This window comes from Monodelphis domestica, chromosome 2 (genome assembly GCF_027887165.1).
Source record: "Monodelphis domestica isolate mMonDom1 chromosome 2, mMonDom1.pri, whole genome shotgun sequence".
Lineage (NCBI taxonomy): Eukaryota > Metazoa > Chordata > Mammalia > Didelphimorphia > Didelphidae > Monodelphis > Monodelphis domestica.
Genome location: NC_077228.1, coordinates 481310120 through 481330761, shown reverse-complemented (window position 1 = coordinate 481330761; position 20642 = coordinate 481310120). Strand labels below are relative to the sequence as shown.

The 20642-nt window shown below is 41.9% G+C and overlaps 1 protein-coding gene across 1 annotated transcript; it reads left to right on the top strand.

Moving 5' to 3' along the window:
• Positions 1–5693: 5693 nt before the first annotated feature.
• LOC100033117 (acidic mammalian chitinase-like) lies at positions 5694–19322 on the top strand. The gene is made up of 11 exons (XM_056814750.1): positions 5694–5700; positions 6572–6709; positions 8327–8531; positions 9736–9792; positions 10735–10900; positions 11053–11177; positions 13484–13607; positions 13956–14138; positions 16001–16117; positions 16929–17067; positions 18997–19322. Exons 1-11 carry the CDS (start codon positions 5694–5696, stop codon positions 19320–19322), a joined length of 1587 nt encoding a protein of 528 aa, XP_056670728.1.
• Positions 19323–20642: the final 1320 nt, after the last annotated feature.

Genomic DNA, 20642 nt, shown 5'->3' with positions numbered 1-20642 from the left:
TAGTCAATTTAGAACAATATCCCTTGGTTACAATAATCACATTATTTCCCTCCCTCCCCTCCACCTACCCTTCCCACAGCTGACATGTAATTTCATTTGGGTATTACTTGAGTTCTTGATCAGAACCTATTTCCATGTTGTTGGTGTTTGCATTAGGATGTTCATTTAGAGTCTACCTAAAGGAGAGGCTTTGGAGTAGAGGTTCTACATTTCATCACAAATGGTATGACCCAGGACTCTGAAGCACCCCAGAAACCCACCATGATTCCCAGCTGGGCAGAGATGCCATGACTGGTGCTGATCCTTTGGAGATCTGCACTAGGGAACAAGCTCTAAGGAATCATGAGAGATACCACCCAGAGAACCCAACTTCATGCATGACTGACTGCAAGAGTCAAAGTCTTCAGAGAAAGGTTCCTTATTGGAGGGCATCGGTATTTTCCATGAGCTCTGATAAGAGTCCTTTTTGTTTCATTCAACTTGTAAATAAAGCTTTTTTTCTTCTTTGAATTTTGGAAACTATTTTTTACTTTCATGGGAACTTGGTGACAACCCTATGGGTAGTGCCAGATAGGGAAGTCCCCAGATTTTCTGGGTAGGGGCAGTGAGCCAGGGGTGTGAGAATTCTTTTGAGGCGCACCTGCGTCTTTTGGACAGGTGAGAACACCTGACACAGGATTACTGAACAAATCAAGAAAATCCCAGATAGATTCTTTCTGGATGGTCATCTTCCTGCCTGGGGTCCGTGAGAGGAGTGTAGTCAAAGAGATGGGACTCCTGAAAGATCAAGAGGAGAGAAGACCAGTTTTTACATTATTTAAAGAAGATGATTAGAAAATCTATTACTTTGGAGAACAGTTATGGAGACGGAGCCCCCAAATGAGTTCATCCTTGGGTTTCTGTAATTACTTGGCTCCCCACTCATTGCCTTAGTAGTTGATAACTTTGGTAGACACATTTCCAAATGTCTCCTGGATGAGGCTCCCAGATGCAAATCCACATGAAATGACTGAGCCCAGGAGAAAAGCCATTGTTAATAAGAGGAGACACGCGCCTATAAGGAAGGTGGTCCCTGCTTCTTCCAGGAGTCGCTATTACTGCTATGACATGGTGAGTGGGTGAGCAGAGGAAATTCAGAAGAAGGGATAGGGCACTGGGTGGCTGCTAGATGACCGGGCAGAAGTTGGCATAATGTCTAGATTTATGTAATTGAAAGGCTGGGGGAAGGGAGGTCAAGAAACATTGAGGAAAATTCTCAGATCCAAGGTTGGCAACTGCCCCAAGCACCTGTGCCCACTTCTATCAGCCTGGCAGAGCACCAGCCCTTAAGAGTTGGCGGCTACAGATCTTTAGCCTTGATCAAGTCAGTGTTAGATAAACAGACCTTGGAGGGGGCAAATTAAAAGAGAAAACATATTGCCCCTCCCCACTTCCCTCCCTTCTCTTTCAGATAGCCTTTCCTTGGAGAGCTAAACCTTAGAAAAATGGGACAAATTGTTCCTTCTCCCTCCCCCCTTCCTCCCCTTCCCAGCCCCATGATTTCTATCCAGCCACTGCCAGGAGTGGAGGGAGGGAGGGCAGAGGAGAGAGCCCAGGCTATCGCCTCTGCCAGAAAAGGCATGGTGCCACTTGACCCTCTTGCCCCATTTTGTGGGCCAGTAGCAGCTGGGATGGTGAAATCAAGGCAAAGGGGAATGGGATAATAAAAGCTATTTCAATTGAATTTTACACTGATCATTGTTTCAAAGAAAGTGCTTTACACACTTTAAAGCTCCTCTATTACAGGTTTCATGTTTTTGTTGGCATGGACCCTTCTGACAGGCTGGAGGACCCCTTCTCAGAATCATGTCTTTAAATACATTCAGTAAGATCCACAGGATTACAAAGGAAGCCAATTATATTGAAATATAGTTATCAAAATATTTTTTTAAATGTTCGCAGAGCCTACATTAAGAACTTTGAAATGACCTCCAGAGTTATTGTTTTTAAAACAATTTCCAGGGAAAGTTGGCACAGTGGCTAGAGTGCCAATGCCTGGAATCAGGAGGTTCAAATTTGGCCTCAGACACTTCTTAGTTGTGTGACCCAGGGCAAGTCACTCAGCCTTGTTTGCCTAGCCCTTGCTCATCTGTCTTGGAATTGTTACTAAGACAGAAGGTCAAGGTTCCCAAAGAAAACCAAACATAATAAAATCATTTTCTAGACAAAAACTCACGTAAGGCAAGTAATATACTTATTGTTGTGATTGTTCAGTCATTTCAATTGCGAATGACTCTTTGTGACTCCATTTGGGATTTTCTTGGAAGAGATACTGGAGTGGTTTACCATTTCCTTCTCCAGTTCATTGTCTAGATGAAGAAACTGAGGCAGACAGGGTTAAGTGACTTGCTCAGAGTCCCACAGCTAGTAAGTGTCTGAGGCCATATTTGAACTTGGGAAGCTGAGTCTTTCTAACTCCAGGCTTGGCACTCCATCTAGCCACCTAATACGGTTATCATTATCCCCATTAAACCGATGATAAAATTGAGGCTCTCAGAGAAATGAAATTACTTGCCTATGGTCACAAAGCTCTTGGCTAAGACTCAAACCCGGGTCTTCTGGGTCCAAGGCCAGCATGTTTCCCATCACCTGGTGGTCCATATATGGTATGATACTGAACCATTAATTTTGAATCCTTGCTCTGACACCAACTGAACAAATCACTTTGATCCTGAAGGTCCTCATCCATTGAATGGGAGTGATAAGACTTGCAGTTGTATAATTAAAAATGGCCTTTACTTTGTATCCTCTTTATTTCTTGATTTATAATGATCGTTAATAAATCTCCTAAAATATAATATTTTATATTTGAGATCTAATTTTAATTTTTACACAGTATATATCTCAAGGTTATTATGAAGGAGGAATGAATGAATCTGTTATTATTGTTCAGTTGTCTTGGACTTTTTGTGTCTGACTTGACCCCTATTTGATGTTTTCTTGGCCAAGACACTGGAATGGTTTGCCATTTTCCTTCTCCAGCTCATTTTACAGAGGAGGAAAGTGAAGCAAACAAGTGAAGTGACTTGCCTAGGGTCACACAATTAGCAAGTATCTGAGGTTAGACTTGAATTCAGGAAGATGAGTCTTTCTGACTCCAGGATTGATGCTCTATCCATTATGCCACCTAGCTGCCCAATGAATGAATTAAGAATAATTTATTTGCCACCTAGTGCTTTCAGCTGGAAATATAAAAGGAAAAGTCCAATATTCTTTGTTCCAAATGACCTCCCATTCTAATGGGGGAGACAACACACATGAAAGTATGTCATATGGAGGGACTTCATTCTTTAGGGTACCGCTGTAGAGTAGATGGTAATGCCTCTTCTTTAATGTCGTTTCCACTGGTAATATCATACCTAGTTTTGATGATGAACCATTGAATGGTGACAAGGACTTTGGAGGCAAAAAATTTCCTTTCTGGGACTTCAGTAGATAGAGCTGTCATACCTGTAGGAGTAATTGCCAGGATGCATCCCCTCAGCTTGCTTCTCAGAATGATGGCTGAGGATGCTGGGCTAGAAGCATTGCTATTTCCAAGGGTCTTAGACTCAGAGTTCTGGTCTGTCTCCATTGGAATCTTAGAGGAGATGGTACTCAGATTGGTGGTAGTGGTCTGACTTACTTGGTACATGCTACCTCCCATTTCTCCTTCAAGAAAGCACTTTACCTGTCTTTTTTTTTTTAATATATTTTATTTGATCATTTCCAAGCATTATTCGTTAAAGACATAGATCATTTTCTTTTCCTCCCCCCCCACCCCCCATAGCCGACGCATAAGTCCACTGGGCATTAGATGTTTTCTTGATTTGAACCCATTGCTTTGTTGATAGTATTTGCATTAGAGTGTTCATTTAGAGTCCATCCTCTGTCATGTCCCCTCAACTGCTGTATTCAGCACTTTACCTGTCTTAAAACATTAGAAAACATGAGTTATTATTATGCCACTTAGCAGCAATTTAATTTAATAAGCATTTATTTTACATTTAAAAATTAATTTTTAGTTAAATTTTTTTAAATTTAAATTTTAAAATTTTAAGTTATTTAAATTTTTTTGAATTCCAAATTCTCTCCCTCTTCTCCACTCCTCCCCTCAAAAAGGAAAGCAATTTGATATCAATTATACATGTGAAGTCATGTAAAACATATTCCCATATAGCCATGTTGCAAAAGAAAACATGAACCAAAAAGAACCCCCAAGAAAAATAAAATGAATTCAATATTCAGCAAGCATTTATTTATTATCCACTTGCTATCTATAGCTCTAGTGAAGGATTCCAAGACAAAAATAAAAACAACCCCTGTCTTCAAGGAGCTTCCAATCTACTGAGGAATAAACCATTTAAACTGATAATTATAGACATATGAGTTTGAAGAGGGAGACAACGCTAATAAAGAAATAAGTGACTTCTCAGAGAAAGTTGCAGGTGATCTCTAAAGGTTTAAAGACATAATAAGGACTACTACTAACAGCTAACATTTATACCCCACCTACAATTATTTCCTCATTTTATCCTCACAACAACCCTGCGAGGTAGGTGCTATTATCATCTCCATTGTAATAGATGAGGAAACTGAGGTAATCAGAGGTTACTGATTTGTCTTGAGTTACTCAGGGAGTAAATTCCTGAGGCTGGATTTGAACTCAAGTTTTCCCAACTCCTGGCTCTGGGCCACTTGACTATAAATTCCAGTTTATTTTTATTTTTTGATAATAATATATTATAATAATAAAATAAATATGATCTTATTAATTCTTACTAATTCTAATGTACTTTGATTCTCCTTATAAGACATAAGCTTGTTTTTAATAGTCAAACAAGCATCTTTCTAAAACCTTGATGGCTGTGTTATTGACAAAATTATATTTTGCCTATGGGGACAAAATTATATTTCATGAATGAGCGGTTCCCATCATCCCTTCTGGTCTCCTTAAATCTTTCCTAACCCTGAGCCCCAGGGCGAGATAGGACCCTTTGAAGAAACAGTATCTCAGGCAGGAAAGAGACCTGGTATTCCAAGCCACTGGCTTTCAAAGTATTGTCCATGGACCTTTGGGAGTCCCTGAGACCCTTTTAGGGGTTCTAAAAGACCAAAACTACTTTTACAATAATACTATACAATACATAGAATAATTATATATAATACTATTTATATATAATAACTATTTATAATAATATAATATAATAATATTAATACAAAATAAATATATAATATAAATAAAATATAGATATAAATAAATATAAATAATATAAAAAATGGATTAGATGGGCTTGGAGTCAGGAAGACCTGAGTTCAAATGTGGTCTCAGAGACACACTTACTAGTGATGTAACCTGGGCAAATCACTTAATCCTGTTTGCCTCTTTTTTCTCATCTGTAAAATGAGCTGGAGAAAGAAATGGAAAACCACTCCATTATCTTTGCCAAGAAAACCCCAAATAGGGGCACAAAGCATTTCATGTGACCGAAACAACCGAACAAGTTGAATGTAATCAGCAGTGTGGTTAGCCAAAAGCCCAGGAGAAGAAGCTTAGGTTGCATTCATAGATGCCTAAAATCTATAAAAAGGAAAACGAGTCCCACTGAATTCTGCTCGGCATAGCAAACATCAGGAACAGTTTCTGTAGTTCTCGATGCCACACTTTAAGGATAATGGAAGGTATTTGATATTAGCCTGGAGAAGAGAAAAAGAGAAGCCCTTCCAGGACTTGAAAGACTCTTTTGTGGAAGACTTAATTGACTTGAGCCTGGAGGACACCCCTGACCTCAATGGATGGCAACAGTAGAGCATCATGTAAAGGAGAAAATGCTGTTAAAAACCAGAGGTGCAGGGCAGTGTGGTTACTGCTACTCTGAATTGTTGTAGGAATGTGGAGGTGCTGAGTTCAAAACTTAGAGGTGCCTCAAAGTTAAACAGACAGGTAGCAAGTTCTGCATCACTTGTGAGAGACAAATTTATAACAGGGATTCCTCTCAAGGGAATAATTAGATTAGATGAACCCTTGGGTCCTGCCCAGCTCAGAAATCCTGTGATTCTCTTAGATGAATCTTACAAGGAGGAGAGACCTACATGCTCCTGGTCTGCTGTGCCCGAGATTCTGTCCCTTTTTCTACCCAGGATCCTTCTCCTTCTTAATTCTTAGCTGAAGGAAGTAGGCATCTTTCTAGAACTCTAGGGGGTAACAGCCCTTGTCCGTGACTGCATCCTGATTTGCTTGTCCCCCATCAGGAATCTCCTGTAGGAACAATTTGCTGACTTTTCCTCCCCTCTCGAGAGGCTTTGGTCTCCTGATCTTGGGGTGAAGGGAGGGGACAGCGGTGACACTTGAGAAAGGGGAGTGTGTTGGCCTTGAGAAGTCACTGGGGCCGGGTGGGCAGCTGCACTGCTCCCACACTGATAAGAGGGGTCTCCTCTCCTTATATAGCGGTGTCAAGGGCTTAGGACCAGGCTGGTGTGTAGGCACAATGGGGAGGATGCTGCTCTGGGCTTGTGAGTCTTCCCCAATGCCTTTCCCCTCTTTTCCTCCCAGGAGCAGGTGGGGAACAGAAGCAGCCCAGTTACCCTGGGGTTGGGTCTGGCTGGTGGAAGAGGGGGGCTCCACACCGATCCAGTGCTATCCTGGTTCAGGGCTTAGAGGCAGGAAGAGGTGTGCAGGAAGGGGCTGATGGCCGGTGGGCAGGATCCTTGCCAGCTAGTCTCCTCACAGGACCTTGGTCTGGGGATCCCCAAAGGGGAGTGGGCAGCACTTGATCGTGGGACCCATCTAAGAGGCTCTTATTTTGCTTTCAGGCTTGGCTCTCCTGCTGCAAGTGCAACTGGGTAAGGGACGCATCGTTCTCTAATCTAGACTGAATTCCAGCCAACCAATATCCTCTAATGCTGTGCTAGGGATGCCATTCCGTTTAATTGGATTCCACTCAATTAAATTGAATGAACATTTATGAAGAGGCACAGAGTTCAGTGGGAGAGACACAAGGCCAAAGACAGTCCAATGGCTACTCTCAAGGAGTTTATCTTCTGTGTAGGGGAAACAGCCTGGTCACAGAGAAATGAAGACAAAAGAGAAGCCAATTAAGACAGAAGGGTTTTGTAGCAATAGGGAAGCCACAAAAGGCTTCTTGGAGGGGGTGGTCCTTGTGGTGGGCATTGAAGGGATTGAGGAATACCAAGGGGCAAGGGGAAGAGGGAAAGTATTTCAGGTTTAGCAGAGAGCCTCTGTAAGGGCATGGAGTTGAGAGGGAAGAGCAATAGGCTCTTCTTTAATGGAAGGGCAGCTAGTTGGTACAGTGGACAGAACACCTTGGCTGGGGTCAGGAAGATCTGAGTTCAAATGTGATCTCTGATACTTACTAACTATATGACCCTGGGAAAGCCATTCAACCCAGTTTGCCTCAGTTTCTCATCCGTAAAATGAAATGGAGAAGGAAATGGCAAACACCAAAACTAAACCAAATGGGGTCACAAAGAGTGAGACACAACTAATTGACTAAATGAGATCTGGATGGAAAGTATGATGTGTGTTGTATGTGGCAGCTGGGTGGCTCAGGGGATGGAGAGCCAGGACTAGAGATGGGAAGTCCTGGGTTTAAATCTGGCCTCAGATACTTCCCAGCTGTGTGACCCTGGGCAAGTCACTTGACTCCCATTGCCTAGCCCTTACTGCTCTTCTGCCTTGGACCAATACATAGTATTGATTCAAAGACAGAAGGTAAGGGTTTAATTAAAAAAAATTTTTTTTTAAAGTGTGGTGTGTCATGTCAGGTTTTGTCAACACATTAGTCACACTGAACTGATTTTCCTCCCACTGTTTCTAAGGAATAGCTCCCTTTTGAGGGGCAATGGGGTGAAATGCATTGATAAATAGAGCTGATGCAGAATAATAAAAATGCATTTAAAAATAAAAAAATAAAGAATGGTGTGTGAGTGCCCCATCACTTGTTGGAGATATTGCAAAGGGAATATCTCTCAATGAACTCGGGGGTCTTAGACATTCTGTGACCCTTTATGGTTGATTTTTAAAAGGGGAACTCCAGGAAATAGCAATCTGAATGGAAGGTAATCAACCCGGAAAGATATGTTTAAGCCATATTTATTGTAAAGAGCATTAAATGCCAAACAGGAGTTGACACTTAATTCTAGGGATGATAGGAAAGTAAAAAAGAAAAAGAAAAAATGGGAAGAGTAAAAATAAAAGGGAAGTTTAAAAAGTCTGCTTTGGGTAGATGGGTCCAGGGGCTGGGTGAGATCTCTTAGAGGAGCTCTGACAACTGCTTTATCTTCTCAGGTTCTGGCTACAAGCTGGTATGCTACTTTACTAACTGGTCCCAGTATCGGCCAGAACCAGCCAAGTATTTCCCCAAGAATGTGGACCCGTGCTTGTGCACTCACCTGGTGTACGCCTTCGCCACCATGAATGAAAACAAGATTGCCCCCTATGAGTGGAATGACATCGACGTCCTGTACCCACAGTTCCGAGCCCTGAAAGAACAGTCAGTAACAAGGGGTGTGGAGAGGACTAGAAGGGGAGGCTGGGGGTGGGATGATGTCTTTGGACTCTAATTCACCACCGGAAATCATGTGTAAGACTTACAGATTATCAATACTTTATTATTATTATATTATAATTATAATTCATACTTTAGTGCTTATTAAGTGCCAACTGTGTGCCAGGCAGGATGCTAAGTTCTCAGGGTGAAAATAAAGGCAAAATGACAGTCCTAGCCATCAAGGAGCTCACATTCTTATCGGAAACACGTCATGCGAACAACGACATACAAGCAAGATATATACAGGATAAATTGGAGAGAATCAACTGACTAGCATTAAGGAGCAATTGGGAAAGTCTTCCTATAGAAGCTGAGATTTTAGGTGGGATTTGAAGGAAGCCATTGAAGGTAGGAGGAAGAGAAGAGGAAGGAAAGAATTTCAGGCATGGCAGAGAATCAGTGAAAATGCCCAAAGACAGGAGATGTAGTGTCCTGTGTGAGGAAGACCAAGGAGGTCAATGTTACTGGACCACAGAAACTATGGAAGGAAGGAAGATGTAAGAAGACCTGAAAAGTAGGAAGGGATTAGTTTGTATATGACTTTAAAAACCAAAGCGAGTGGGCAGGTAGGTAGCTCAGTAGATTGAGAGTCAGGCCCAGAGATGGGAGGTCTTGGGTTCAAATCTGGCCTCAGGCACTTCCTAGCTGGGTGACCCTGGGCAAGTCACTTGACCCCCATTGCCTAGCCCTTACCACTCTTCTGCCTTGGAAGCAGTATTGTTTCTAAAATAGAAGATAAGGGTTTTTGTTTTTTAAACAAAACAAAATGGAGGACTTTATATTTGGTCCTGGTAATAGCCACTGGAGTTTATTGATTGTGAGGTAAGGCAGGGCCAGATCTGACTGAGAAAAAAAAATCTGATGATGAAGAGATCACTGGTCACTTTGGAGATACTCTCAGATGCAGGATCATTCAAAGGTGATTTTTCCCTCAAAGACTACGCAGATAGTCTGACATATATTATAGGGAGGGCAGTAAGAAGGGTAATATATATATATATATATATATATATATTTTTTTTTTTTTTGCCAGGGAACTATGAGGCTGCACCTTTCCCAGGTAGTTAAGTAGAAGACAGTGAGTGTTGGGTCATGATTCTGTCTGTGATCCTTTTTTAAAAATAGGCTGGTTTGTGTCTCTTTACAGGAATAAAGATCTTGTCAATCTGCTTGCCATTGGAGGCTGGAACTTTGGCACACAGAAGTAAGAGTCCTTCCAAGTCCTAGAAAGGAAGAGGGATGATGGGTAGGGTGAAGGAAAGAAGCAACAATAGGATTACTCAAGAGTAGAGAGGGGAGCTCAAAATGCTAAAGCAATGCTAGAGATAACAATGGATGGAAAATGATTCCTTCAGGAAAGAATGATGGTGGCTTTGGTTTAAGGTTGCAGTTCTCAAATTTTCTGGGCTCAAAAAAAAAAAAAAGGACTGCTTGAGACTCTCTCTTCTTCCCTCCCCCTTTCTCCTCTTTTCTGTTTCTCTCTCTATCCTCCTTCCCTCCCTTCCATATTTACTACCCTCTTCTTTCCTTTCTTCCCCCCTCCCTTCCTCCTTCCTTCCTTCCTTCCTTCCTTCCTTCCTTCCTTCCTTCCTTCCTTCCTTCCTTCCTTCCTACCTTCCATATTTCCTACCCTCTTCCTTTTTTCCTCCCTCCCTCCCTACTTCCTTCCTTCCTTCCTTCCTTCCTGCTTGCCCTCCTTCCTTCCTTCCTCCTTCCCTCCCTCCCATATTTCTTACCCTCTTCCTTTCTTCCTCTCTCCCTCCCTTCCATATTTCCTACCCTCTTCCTTCCTTCCTCCCTCCCTTCCTTCCTACTTCCTTCATTCCTTCCTGGAGTCAAGAAGAAAATCCAACTTCAGACACTTAACGAGTTGTAGGAGTCTGGGCAAGTCTCTTAACCTTGATTGCCTAGACCTTGCCACTCTTCTTTCTTAGAATTAATACTAAGACAACCTGTAAGGGTTAAACAACAACAATAACTTCTCAGGGTCCCTTTCAGTCTCAGTAACAAAAAAAGAAATGCCAATAAATTCAGTTGAAAATCGTGTAGGAAAACCCTTGGCATGAGCATGCCTGAGTTTGGAGGCTGCTACTGCCGCCATCACCACCGCAGCTAACATTGCTAAAACAGGCATCTCTCCTCCTAGATTCACCACCATGGTTTCCTCTGAAGCCAACCGCAAGACCTTCATCTGTTCAGTCATCGATTTCCTCCGGCTCCATGGATTCGATGGCATTGACTTGGACTTTGAATACCCGGGTTCTCGAGGCAGTCCCCCGGAAGACAAACAGCGTTTTACCATTCTCATTAAGGTGGGAATGAAACCTGGCAATCCAGAAGTCCCTTAGGGGTGCCAATGCTGCCCTGTGCCCTCTGTTCTCCTGGGCATAAGCCGGAGTACTGGGCCCAGTTGGAGAGCAGGAATGAGGACAGTTTCTCAGCAAGTCTTCTCCTCTCTCTCTAGGAAATGTTAGAGCTTTTTGAACAAGAGGCCAAAGAAACAGGATTCCCAAGGCTGCTCATCACCGCAGCTGTGTCTGCTGGGAAAGGCACCATCGATGCAGGATATGAGATTGCAGAGATTGGAAAGTGAGTAGAACGGTTCTCCTGGAGATCTCAAGTCTGAGAAAAGAGGTTTCCAAACTTTTGGAGGGTGGTAGATTGGCTCCCATTGGAGAGTAGGTGTAGAGGGCTATGCCCCTTTAAAATTCCTCTCTGGAAAAAGGGGCACAATAAAGAAACTCTCAAGGTCAGTTGTTCTGGGACTGGTTGGTGGCTTCTTTCAATTTCTATTGTATTTGGGTGGGCTCTGGAAAGAGAATAAGCTGACTCCAAGATCTGGGGGATTAGTTCTTTAATTTCTTTAAAAATTTTTCTTCAATTAAAAGCGTTAATTTTCTTTCTCCTCTCCCTCCCCTTACTGAAAAAAAAACCCAAACAAAACATTTGAAAACAAATAAGCATAGCTTAATACAAACAAATTCCCATGTCTAAAAATATGTCTCATTTTATAACCTTCTCTGCCAAGAGGACAGAATGGTTCTTTTTTTTTTTTATTTTCTGGAACTGTGGTTCCAGAATTGATCAGTGTTCTCAAGACTTTCAAAGTTGCCTGTTTTTCACGATGGCCATAGAAGTTCTTAAGAAACATCTCTGATACCCTCTTTGGGAATAGAGTTTTTATTTATTGTCTTATTTTATTTATGGGCATAGTGTTGGCCAAGCTCAATCTCTGGCTGCTGTGGTCCTCAGGGAGTTTGCTTCTGAGATACTAGTTCCAAAAAACTTGCACATGACAGACATCTCACTGCTGTGCGATGTTCTTTATGCCAAAGATGGTGCCTGAGCTATATCTTAAAAAGAGAAAGCATTGTGGATGCTTAAGAAAAGACAGAGGCAGGTTCACCTTCATACTGTTGTAGGTGACTAGTCATGATTCCTAACAGATATGGGTCAGATATTCTCATAGTTCTGTCCTTGTTCATCCATTTTGGAACCATAGAATAGAAACCGCTCCTCAACTACCTATAGAAAGAGAGGATAGGGAGGTAGCTGGGTTGCTCAGTGGTTAGAGAACCAGGCCTAGAGATGGGAGGTCCTGGGTTCAAATCTTGATTCAGACACTTCCTAGCTGTGTGACCCAGGGCAAATCACTTAATTCCCATTGCCTAGTTACAGACCTTTTGCCTTGGAACCAATACTTAGCATTAACTCTAAGATAGAAGGTAAGAGTTTTTAAAAAGAAGAAAAAGAGGACAATATTTGGTGGGTGGATCAATGAAAGTTTATCTCCATTAAAGACTTTTTAAAGCTCTACAGAACTTGGCCCAAGTCTCCTTCAAACATTTTTGGATATTACTTTTCCTCCCCTATTCTGCAATCCAGCCAAACTAACCTCTCTTTTCCTTACTACATTCTATTTCCTACCTTCATACTTTCTCCCAGCTTCCCCATTCCTGAAATGCACTCCCTCCTTCCATTCATCTCATAGAGTTTCTTTCTCTCTTTAAGATATAGCTCTGGTACCATCTTTTACATGAACCCTTTCCCGATTGATGTAACTGCTAGTGTTCTGTCTCTTCCTTCTCTCTCTCTCTCTCTCTCTCTCTCTCTCTCTCTCTCTCTCTCTCTCTCTCTCTCTCTCTCTCTCTCTCTCCCTTCTCTCTTTCTCTCTCTCTATTCTCTCTCTTCCTCTCACCTCTCTCTATTCTCTCTCTTCCTTCTTTCTCTCTCTTTCTCTCTCTCTTTTACTATCTCCCTATTTAACTACTTTCTGTGTGCACATGTATGTGACTTATTCACTTTATCTATCTATATTGATTATATTTTTATGTGTACATGTTGTCTTTTACATTGGAATGTAAGTTTATTGGGAACAGGCATCTCTTCATTCTTTGTACCTGAAATCCTGCTCCTAGCACTGTGCCTAGCACATACTAGAGCCTTAAGAAATACTTGTTGATTGGTTAAATCCATCCTTCATCTCTTGGAGGTGACCTCAAATCTTCAAAGGCCATGCCAACAGAATCCACATCTTTATGGGTCCTGTGCCAACTGGAAAGACTTGGCTTTGGGACTGGTGATTACAAGCTCTTTGAGGGCAGGAGGGTGTTTTTTTTTTCATCCTTGTTGCTTAGCATGGCACCTTGCACGTGATAGGTACTTGATAAATATTTGTTGCCTTGAAGGTGATATTTGTGCAACCTGGGGTCAATCTTAGATAAGCTTGTTAGGAAAGGATCCTGGCCTCTGACTAATTGGTTGGCCTCTAGAAAATGAATGTTTTGGGTCTCAACAAACCACTAAATCTGCCACTTTCAGGTTTCCCACCAGAGTTTTTCCCGAGACACACAAACTTCTTGGACTTCCTATTTGATGAATGCCTCTCATTTCAGGCTCCTGGACTTCATCAGTGTGATGACTTATGACTTCCATGGTGGTTGGGACTCATGTACAGGACATAACAGCCCCCTTCATGTGGGATCCAAAGACCAAGGAGATAACCGCTATTTCAACTGTGTAAGAAAGTGGCCTGAGGGGCAGCTCAACAGTGTAGCTAGAATGCTAGCCTTGGAGTCAAGAAGGCCTGGGTTCAAATCCTGTCTTTGACACATATTAATTATGTCCCTTAACCTCTTAGTGCCCCAGATAATTCCATAAAATATTGAGTTATGGAGAGCTGCTGATGTGAACTCCCAAGAGTTTCTTCTACCAATAAAATCACAGACCTCTACTTCCCTCCCCCTGAAATGGGCCCATTAGTCCCATGGGAATTCTACAGGTCTGAAGGCCTTTGCTTTTGGGGGTTGGGCAATTAAACCTAGGCATTTGGTCAATAGGAAATGGTATTGGTTTTGTCTTCTGTAGGAATATGCCATGAAGTATTGGGAAGACAATGGGGTTCCAGCTGAGAAGCTTATCATGGGATTCCCCACCTATGGGCGAACTTTCCGGCTCACCACCTCTGACACTTCTGTCTGTGCCCCAGCCTCTGGGGCAGGCTCATCTGGTCCTTACACGCGTGAGGCTGGCTTCTGGGCTTACTATGAGGTAGAATATTTAACTCCTCAAACTTACAAATGGGTTTAAAAACAATTCCCATTCTCAACTATCGCTCTAGCGCCTAACTCACTCCATGACATTCTTTGCTTGGGTCCTGGAAATCTACCATCTTGAGCAGTAGAAAGCCTGGAGAAGAGTAGAACTGGGGTTCCAATGATCTTCACATTGGGCTTTCCTTTTGGTTGCTCCCAGAAGTATTTCTATATTGGGGATGATGTATCTAGCCCCAGTGACATGAAAACTAGGAGGGCTTCCCTTAGAAGGCTAATAACAATCCAATCTCTTGTTATGGGAAATGAGTTGAGCCTCACTTGCCTGTAGCCTGGTTTTTACCAAATTTGAAACCTTTTTGTGGCCAATTTGTGACTTGAAGCCTCATTTTTCAGAGGCAGGTGGTAGAATGGATAGAGCTTCAGATTTGAGTCAAGAAGACCTGAAGTTAAATCCTGCATCAGATACTTACTAGCTGTGTGACCCTGGGAAAGTCACTTGATCTTTTTATACCTTTGTTTCCTCCAATGCAAGATGAGGATGATAATAATTTCACCTATTTCCTAGGGGTGACCTAAGAACTAAATAGGATAACTTGTGTAAAGTACTTTATAAAATTTAAAGCACCACATAAATGACAATGTATTAATTCAACAAATAGTGTTTAAGCAATGAATATGGACAAGCCAAGCTAGGGATACAAAGACAAAAATGTCCCAGTTCTCTCAGGGAATTTGCATTTTGTAAGTGGGAGGGTAAGATATGAACATAGAAGTATCATACAAGGTAGGGTGAGAGTGCAGAGTTTAAACTGTGCTAGGAAAAATTGAAGAGGGATAATGTTCTTCCATTTCAGGGGGATTGTAGGGTCATAGACTTAGAGCTCGACGTAGAGGCTATCTAGTCCAACCCTTTTGTCTTATAGATGAAAAAACTGAAGCCAGGAGAGATTAAGTGACTCAGGAAAGGCTTTATGGAAAGGTTCACAGTTGAGATGAATATTAAAAAGATAAAAAAGTATTCTAAAATATGAAGACGAAGAGTGAACACATTGCAGGAAGAGGGATTGTTTATGTGAATTCAGGAGAGATTCCCCTATAGTATAGATAGTATTTTGAGTTTTGATGAAATCTAGAAAGATATGACAAAGCCAGATTATGGCAGACCTTATTTGCTAAGCTAAGGACTTTGTATTTTATTTTAAAAGCAATAGAGAATCACTAAAGATTTTTGAGGAAGGGAGTAACATAATCATATCTAAGTTTGGGAAGATAATTTTGGCAGCTTCATAAAAGTTGGATCAAAGAGAGGAAGAACTAGAGGTGAGGAGACTGGTTGGGAGGTTACTGCAATCCAGATAGTGGCCAGAACAAGGAAGATGATGATAGGAATAAAGAGAGGCAGGAGAATTGAGAAGGTATTCTGGGGTAGAATTGTTAGTACTTGGTTAGTTATTGGATGGACAAAGAAATATTAATTAAAACAACCAGCATTTATTATGCACCTACTATGTTTCAGGTACTATGCTAGGCACTGGGGATATAAAGATAAAAATGAATCAGTCCCTGCCCTCAAGAAACATACATTTTACTGGAGGAGACAACATGTGCATAAATATATTCAAAATATGTACAAAGGAAATTCAAGTGAATTTAAAAATCATTTGGAGGAGGAGGGTACTAATAACTGTGGGGATCAGAAATAGCTTGATCGAGAGGGTGCTATTAGAGCTGAGCCTTGAAAGAAACCAGGGATCCCAAGAAATCAGAGGGTTCATTATTGTCCCCTACTTAATCCTCTTCCTTGGTCATGCAGCACAGATGGTGATTGGCTCCCTGTTATCCTCATTTCTCCCCCAGATCTGCACCTTTTTAAAAGATGCAACAACTGTCTGGATCGAGGACCAGAAAGTCCCCTATGCCTACAAAGGCAATGAATGGATTGGTTTTGACAACGTGGAAAGCTATGAGCATAAGGTAAGAACTGAAGGACAAAGATGGATGCCTGCCTCCAAACCCGAGGAAAGCAGTGTCTTTTCCAACACTGGAATTCCCCCAACACCCATCAGTGAGCTCCTGCTGATGCTTGGGACCATCAGACTGTTAACGTGTAGGAAAGGCAAGAGCATCTCAAACCTATGATGCATCTTTTCTTTAAGCCAAGCACAGGAGTCGCATCTTAGTTCAATGCAATTAAATCCCATAGACATGAATTAAATAATTAACGTATGCAAGACACTGTTCTAAAGACTGGGAGCACAGAGACAAAAAGGGAAACACTTCTTGCACTTAGAAGAGCTCATATTCTTATGCCCTTAAGAGCTGACCTTGTCTGAATTTCCACTGAATGTAGCTCTGTGTGGGACATAGTTGGCCACCTTTATCATCATAGAATCCTAGTCAGGAAGAGAAACTGTCCTTACATCAGAAACTGGTACCAAGGCTGCTGGGAATCAAGCTTAGCCAAGTGGGTCAGTTGATAAGGTTGACTGAACATATTGGAGAATTCCCTATATTCATTCATTGGGTTGCATGGTACAGAAAACAAATAGTCTTTGCCCCATCTGTGGAGCTTCTCTCTTCAACATTCTCCACTCAACAACAGAACTTGCCTGAGTTTTGGATGAGAATATTTTAACTAGGAATTTCATAATTATTAAAATCAATAATTTTATTATCATTAAAATTAATAACTTTATTATTAAAATCAATAATTTTATTATTAATATGTTTAATTAGGAAAGAACCTAGGGACTAATTGCTAAGTTTTTTTCTTCTTTCCTCATAGGTGGATTTTGTCAAGCAGAACAAGTTTGGGGGTGCTATGGTTTGGGCCATTGATCTCGATGATTTCTCTGGGACTTTCTGCAACGAGGGCAAACATCCACTCATAAGTAAACTACGGTCTCTCTTGGGGCTGTCAGCAGGTAACTCACTGATGGATAGCTCCACCTGTAGTGTCAGAGCAGACTGGGGTGCATTAGGGGTGCACTGGGGCAGCAGCCAGAGGAGACAAGCCTATGAGGACATCTCCTGAGAAATCTCTCTTAGTAAGGGCTAAGTTCACCAGGCAAAAGGCTGAGAAAAAGGAAGCCACCTGGTTGTGAACCTTCCTTCCCTAGGAGGATTTAGGCTGGGACTTAGTTCTGAAGATAGCTATAATCTAAGGATACCCAGTCCAAACCCCCCATTTTACAGATGAGGGAGTTTAAGCACAGAGAGATTGATAGATTTGACCAAAGTCACATAAAGAATAAGAGACCTCGGTAAGGATCCAAATCCAGGACTTCTTGACTCCTAATCCAGTATTCTTCCCATGGTACCGATTTCTTCTTGCCAGAAGTACTTGATTTATGGGTCTACAAATAAATGGGTTCATTAGTTTATCACTACAGATTTGGAGATGGGGAACAGTAAAGGAACAGAGCAGAAAAACCATTTCCTTAGTTGGGAAGAAAGTAGCAATAAGAGTCCTTTATATTTAAGAAGGATAGCTCAATTTACAATTACTCTATGTTCCCTGGACTATGCAGCTCAAGGGCAGGGATAATAAACATAGGACCTACCATGTGTGATTTGGCACTTGATATTTTACAAAATGTTTTTTTTTCCAATCCAAGTCTTTGAGAAAGGGAGAGCAAATATTATATTGTACAAATAAGGAAACAATCCCAGAGATGATTTGTCCAGGGTCATTGAACTGGTGTCAGAACCAGAACCCAAGACTACTGTCTTTTGACTTCAAGCCCTTCAAGTGTTCCTTCCATTACACCACTGAACCAGGTTTTGTTGCAGTTCTCAGAAGTTAGTTTTATTTCCTTGCCTATTTTATAGGGTCATATGTTATATGGGGTGGGGTACTGGAAATTTCCATACATTATATGGGGTAAATTCTTACCTTCTGTCTTTGAATCAATACTGTGCATTAGGCAGTGGGAGTTGTGACTTGCTCACACAAGGGTCACAAAACTAGGAAGTGTCTGAGGTCAGACTTGAAGCCAGGATTTTCTGTCTCTAAGCCTGGTTCTCAATCTACTGAGCCACCTAGCTGCTCCCATGGGGGATCTCTTGAGAATCATTTGCTCTAGGACCCTGCCCTCAGACAGGTAATGTGTTATTATGCCAGTTTTATATAGGAAGCAACGGAGTCCCTTAAAGATTTTCCCAGAGGCACATGGCTGGTAAAGGGGCAGGCAAAGGAACTCTTAGAGCAAGGTACTTTCTACCTTGTTTCATTGTTGAAAAGGTGGTCAGAAGGGACCTTGCATGGTGCATGATGGAGGTTGTGACTGCTATGAGTTCTGGATGATCTTTTGACAGTTTCTAGTTGAGTCTGGACCATCCAAGATGGCATCTCTTCACTATAAGAACAGGAACAGAAGGGATAGCTCGCTAAACCAATGTGAATTTTCAGATTGTTTGCAGAAACTCATGTAATTATTGTCAGTAAAAATGTTATGTGCCTTCTCTCCTTCATCCAGCTTTTTTCATGCTTTCCTAAGAGCTTCTTTTGCCCAGTGGCATATACCTTATTGGGCTCCTTTTAGGTACTACTTTCCCTATAACCTTCTGCTAACTACATTCAAGGTCTGTCTGGAGGGAAAATGCCAGCAGACACCCCGCTTGGCTACATCTGACCCTATCATTGGTCTTCGTGACAGCTTCCAGTTGGCTTTTGCCAGTGTAGTAGCATCTGTTCAGGATTGGAGTCCGAATCTCAGGTTCATCTCCCAGCTATTTGGATCCTTGAAGAGGAAGGCCAGGATGGGGTTCTATTGGCTTTTGAACCCATATGTCAATGAAAAGAAGTCCCCCTCTCGGAGCAATTCATCTGACTTGCTTTTTTTTTCTTGTAGCGTGTACACCAGCCAGTAAATCCCTGCAAGACCTATTTCCAGCACCTAGAGGTCCAAGCTTCTGCTCCAACACTGGAGGAGGGTCAGGGGGTGATGGAGGCAGTGGTGGAGAAGGAGGTGGCAGTGGGGGCAGTGGTGGTGATGGGGGCAGTGGTGGAGGAACTGGTGGGGATAGTGGTTTTTGTGCTGGTAAAGCAGATGGCATGTATATTGATCCTGAAAACAACACCAAGTTCTACCAGTGCGCTGGAGGCAAGACATTTCATTTCCAGTGTGCCAATGGCCTGGTCTTTAAGGAGAATTGCATGTGTTGTGACTGGCCTTAAAACAAAGAGTAAATACTCTGTTAAAAAGCCTTCTGGTTATATCCCAATCTCCACTAAGTGGGCAGCTCCTTGAAGGCAGATTGGCTTTCTATTGGTCCGTGAATTCTCCCCAAAGTGTGTAGTCCAATGCCTGGCACATAAGCACCCCATAAATGTTCTTCAAAACACTCATGTATCTATAATCTAATTAGTATGAGATCCTAGTCTATCCATGGATGCTCACCTTGTGTTAACTCCATCCCTGTCTTCCCATGATCACAGAGGCTCACCCAACATCCCAGATGCCTTTCTCAACTTCTCCTAATAGCATGAGGATACCACTGGGAAAAACATCACTGGAATATTTTAAAAAACAGCACCCCTACTATATGTATCTAGTAATGGTATCAAAATTGCAGCTTTCTCCCTAGGGTCAGGAAACTTTTAAAAGGTATTATTAGTTCAATCTCTTTACTATTGTAGCTCAAGGTCTTACTGTTGTAACAGCTGGAAAATGTTAACCTTGAAGCAGTGCAGAGACTGGTATTTTGTGTTGAATGAAGATTTGCAATAAATTTAGCCCAGCATGGTGGTGTGCTCTTTTTCTGCTTCATGGGTCCCTAATAAGTTTTCTTTAAACCTTTATTTTCTGTCTTAGAATCAATACAAGTATCAGTTCCAAGGCAGAGGAGAGATAAGGGATTAAATGACTTGCCCAGGGTCATATAGCTAGGAAGTCTGAGGCCAGATTTGAACCCAGGTCCTTCTGGAGGAAAAGAGTCAGGAAAACTCACCCAAATCAAACTTGGATCCCAGAGTACAAACTATTGTTATATAGAATGTCATGTTTACTTTGGCTAACACTCTAAAAAGGCTAGTTTAAACTGTAGATTAGGGGCTAGATTTCACTTCACATCATCCCTCCAGGCACACATATATATGTACTTACAGGCAGGTGAAAGATATTCTTACTTCAATGAGAAAAAATGTTAGTCTGGCCAATTTCTGGCCAAGGTCGTAGGCGTTATATCATTGGTCAAAAGAGACCACTTTGATAGAGCAGACTTGTATGGGAAGAGAGGAAGGGGGAAATGGGAGGTGCTGAATTATCCTGAGGAGTATTTTAATTCTCTGATTTAATTTACCATCAAAGACATTTCCAATTGCATTCAGCTGCTTCTAATCTCACCATTCTCTCCCAGGTCCTAAGCCAATAGGGCTGTTTCTCTGTTTGTCCTGCAGCAGTCTCAGTAGCAGAGTTTCCCACCATTTCTGGTTCCCTCACATATTCATTCAGCTCTGGGAGGATAGTTCATTAGAACTATTTCTATCCCAGGAACC